General features: G+C 34.7%; 1 protein-coding gene across 2 annotated transcripts in view; it reads right to left on the bottom strand.

Moving 5' to 3' along the window:
* LOC141393065 (uncharacterized) overlaps positions 1-1565 on the bottom strand; it is a 78566-nt gene extending 77001 nt beyond the window's left edge. For both annotated transcript variants that reach the window (XM_073966017.1, XM_073966018.1), the window contains exons 1-2: positions 1303-1565; positions 1056-1216 (exon numbers count right to left, since the gene is read on the bottom strand). In XM_073966017.1, the coding sequence (XP_073822118.1) occupies positions 1056-1216; positions 1303-1385 (244 nt within the window). In that variant the 5' untranslated portion in view covers positions 1386-1565. The remainder of the gene's footprint in view (positions 1-1055; positions 1217-1302) is intronic.
* Positions 1566-4460: the final 2895 nt, after the last annotated feature.

The raw sequence follows: 4460 nt of genomic DNA on the forward strand, positions 1-4460 counted from the left end.
ATATATTTTATGAATTTGGAGGAGGCCCGGTACCTTCCCTACGCCTTGCCTTTCGTTTGAACTCTATGCGTATGTATATGCCAAACATATGATATATATCGGTTTCAGAATTAATTTTGGAGAAAATGGGGTTGAGTCTCCGGCCATAGGTACATATTTGGAGCAAAAATACCGGACCACGCCCTCTTTTTTAAATATGTTATATCTTGAAAACAGATTACCATGTCCACTCTTTTCAATGCATTATGTTTCCAAAACTACTGAATCTAGTTTCAAGCGATTCAATCGCTATTTACTAAACTTATGAATGCATCGGCTTGCAAATTAATTTTCGAGACAACGGTGGCTGCGATAAATTTAAACAAAGCCCGTAAGAGAAAAGAAAATCTGTTGACAATCCTCAATAAATAACTCGGTTTGACAATGGACCCGAAGAAATGAAGTAGAAAATACCAATTTTTGAATTGTAAAGCATAAAGTCCATAAAAAGTTTTCACTAAACCTCAATACGATGATCCAGCAACGCGAACCGGGTCTGCTAGTACCGAATAACAAGTTATTTAAAAAAATGAATATTTCTTAAATTCCATCGTTTAACGACAAGGTCGTTATATATCGCTCCGTTTGTTTTGGAGGCAAAGTACCACTGCTTGCTGGTATTATAATCATATATGTTACGCCCCATTTAATATCTTTATTTTTACTGGACGTCGCAAAGTCCTCTATGGGTCCCCCATATTTTCCACATTCGCGTTGAATATAGCAAAAACTGTTTGGATCGAGCACACGGCATATTTTCAACAAACCCATGTTCAAAAAAATTTTTGGTAACCAAAGATAACGATAACATATGTATGTATATCTCAAAAACAAGAGTTGCTCGAGAAAAACTGTTTCGGATTTAAGAAAGAAACAAAAATAAATTCGATAATTCTGCCAACTTTTTTCAAATTTGATGAACAGGATAATATTTATTTTCAAAAATTGTTTCTTGATTACTTGGAATGTAAACAACATTCATCATTGAAAACGCAACAAATCTATTTTTTACTTACCTAACATATCTTTGCCCTTAAAAATGTCTTCAGATTCAATGAGGACTTTCTGCGTTTTCTCGTTGCTACTGCGAGGTGACCAATATTTATTCCTGTGACGTATATTTCTGGGTATAACATCAATATTGGGTCTCAATGTTACAATAAAATTTACAGGATTCCTTCAGATAAAGACAAGATTATAAAGAACACTTTAATAGTGGAATAAAAATCTATAATACATACATTTCGCTCACGTCTTACATACCTCAAGTTTTGAAATGATTTCAAATAGATTGGCGTTTTATTTGCAATTATCAAACGTTTGGAATTCGAAAGATGAAGAAACATTTTCAAAATTACAAATCAGAAAATTTTTGGAAATAGACGGAATTTTTTTATAATTTTCATTTATTTTTTCTAATTTTTTATTTGTTTGTTTTTGCAATGTATTGATAAAAGTGACATTTAAACTTCACACACAAAAAGAGTTGTAGAATTTTTTTTATCAAACAAACAGAACAAATATAAGGTAAAGTAAATACTACAACAAATACAACTCGAACAACAACCACAAAGGAATTTGTTTTTGTTTGTAACGTTACTGCCAGGATATGTCTATAAATTATTGGAATTTAAAAAACTAATAATTTTTCACATTTGGTTGAATATTTTGGAAAACATGAATGAAAATTCGTTACATTTTCAATTTTTATGTTTCCACATCATTCCACTAAATGCATAAATTCTCACAGAAAGTAGAATTCTTGCAGAAAAGTTTGGCGTCGCTGGAAATTCATAGAAAAAGGAAAAGCTGTTTCAATGTTTTGTTTTAGAAATCAAAGAAGCACGTGTTTATTAGGGCTTTAATTTTTTAAATTTTAACAAAATACCTCACATATTAACAAACGTTGTATCGCCTCTACAAGCGGGGATTTACAGCGCGGCTTATCGTTCGAACTTGGAGGAAGTTACATATCATTGATATGAAGAAGTCTTTCTGGGAAATGGTTTTTTTTTCGAATGATATACTTTTTTTCTCAAAAAATATATGTCCCTAATGTACATCGAAATAGAAATAACGTTACAACCCAGTCCAGTCAGCTGTGTATTGCTGCCACCTTTTCTTATTCTACCATGATACCCTACGATAAAAAAAGAGCTAATGGAATATTCCCTCCAGACATAGATCAGCTTCGAGTATGGACTATATCAGTCCACTCCTTAGAGCAACTCCCACACGAATTTTCAAATTTTTTGGCACAAGTGCAGTTTAGCTACTCTTGTCGGATCGGCATGACATTTTTTATAGCAGGTTGTAATTGCCTCGCCTTTAACGGCGGTACACTTTTTTCGGGGCCAAGTCTATACTTCCTGAGATAATGCCACAAAAGATCTAAAAATCCTGGTGGTATCAATTCAAATGACTGATTTAGTATTCATCAGCCATTTGAGTTGATACCGCCAGGATTTTTTAGATCTTTTGTGGAATTATCTCATTATCTTATACATCAACTTATAAATTGAGTATCCGATTTGACATAGTGTTGGGCAATCTCGTTCACTGAGCGGATCGATCTTTTTCATTCCGTTCACCAAAAAAATCCGCCTTATATTTACTATAAGTATAATTGTTAATAAATAAATAAGATAAATTTTTCGTATAAAAAGTTCGGTCTGGCCGAACTTAACGTTTTCTTGTTACTATTTTTTCGATAACATAACTAGGCGTTTAAACACAGACAGTATTGGCAAGACAATAGCAAAGTTACAAACCATTTTCACCAATACATTCATACTTTTCTCTATAGATATATCCAGTTGTTACGTAACAACTGCAGCATACGCTGCAGTTACACATGCCAGTGAATTGGTGCCAGTTGAGTACATGTATTATACTCGAAAATGCCGAAAAATGTTCGACTGGCATGCAGTTTTCTTGTGTGTTTACACATGCCAGTCCAAGTTCAATTTTAAAATTATTTTAAGCCGCATATAACACACAAAATTGCATTATATTTCAGATTTAAAACACAGTTTACAGCATATTTTATTATTTTTATTTTATTTCGTTTCAAAAAGATTGTTTTCAATCATAAACATAATGAATCTGGTATTGCCGTCTTTTCAATATTGTATAATCCCAGAGGGGAAATTATTTGTCAACCTATATTTTCATGAAAAACATCAAATTATGTCTTTATTTACCACTAATATATTGCAATTAACGGCAGAATGCAATAGGCTAAACATCCCCATAGTCGGAATTAGCGAAATGCGTTGGAATGGAAGCGGTGACTTTACAAGTTCACAAGGAGACCGGCTCCTATACTCCGGACGCAAAGAAGGAGAGCCCCATACACATGGCGTTGGCGTTTTCGTCAGCAGGAAATTGCGCGACTCCGTAATATCTTGGTCAGCTATCTCAGAGCGGATAATTACGATTCAGTTGAATAGCAGCATCGGAAAAATTACCATAGTCCAATGTTATGCCCCGACGGAAGTCTCAGATCTACAAATGAAAGAAAATTTCTACGATGATCTAAGTCGAACATACTTATATTGATGGGCGATTTAAATGCACGCATTGGCAATAATAATGTCGGATTCGCGAATATAATGGGAAGGCACAGCCCCGGTGAAAAAAATGCTAATGGAGATTTGTTTCTGGAAATATGTGCAAAATTCGACCTCGCGATAGGCGGATCATTCTTCCCACATAAAACTTGTCACAAAATAACATGGCGCTCACGAAATACACTCATCCCAGTAGAGAGTCAGATAGATCATTTCTCCATTGGCAAAAAGAATTTTAAAATGCTGCAAGACGTGAGAGTGCTACGTAGTGCCGACATCGCCTCAGATCACTTTCTACTGATAGCTGAACTTAAAATCATGCTCCGAAGACATACTCGCCAATCCACAGCCAGAGAACCGAAACGCCGCCCTTTTAACACCAACAAAATGCAATCTGAAGATACAAAACGTAATTTTCTGTCCAATTTTTCAAATAAATACCGGCAGATGCCTTCAACACAATCGCCGAATCTCAATATAGAAGCTGAATGGACGAAAATTAAAACCGCATTGTCTGAGACTGCTGTCGAAACAGTGAACTTCCACAGAAAAGATCACAAGGAATGGCTATCCCAAGAATTTTGGAATTTGGTAGAGGAGCGACGTAAAACTAATACAAAATTACTTACGGAAAAAGACCCCCTCCAAAAATTATCATTACAAGCTGAAATATCACAACTTATCAAAAAAGTGAAGAAACAAGCCAGAAACGATAAACGCAGTTTTATAAATTCTATGGCTGCCGAAGCCGAGGCGGCAGCAAGTCGTGGAGACTTAAAAACAGTTTTTAATATAACGAGAAAACTTTCGGGGAAAAAGCTAAATTCAAACATACCTATTAAAGACAAA

This window comes from Musca autumnalis, unplaced genomic scaffold, assembly GCF_047663935.1.
Source record: "Musca autumnalis isolate F117 unplaced genomic scaffold, ASM4766393v1 scaffold_2, whole genome shotgun sequence".
NCBI classification, from domain to species: domain Eukaryota; kingdom Metazoa; phylum Arthropoda; class Insecta; order Diptera; family Muscidae; genus Musca; species Musca autumnalis.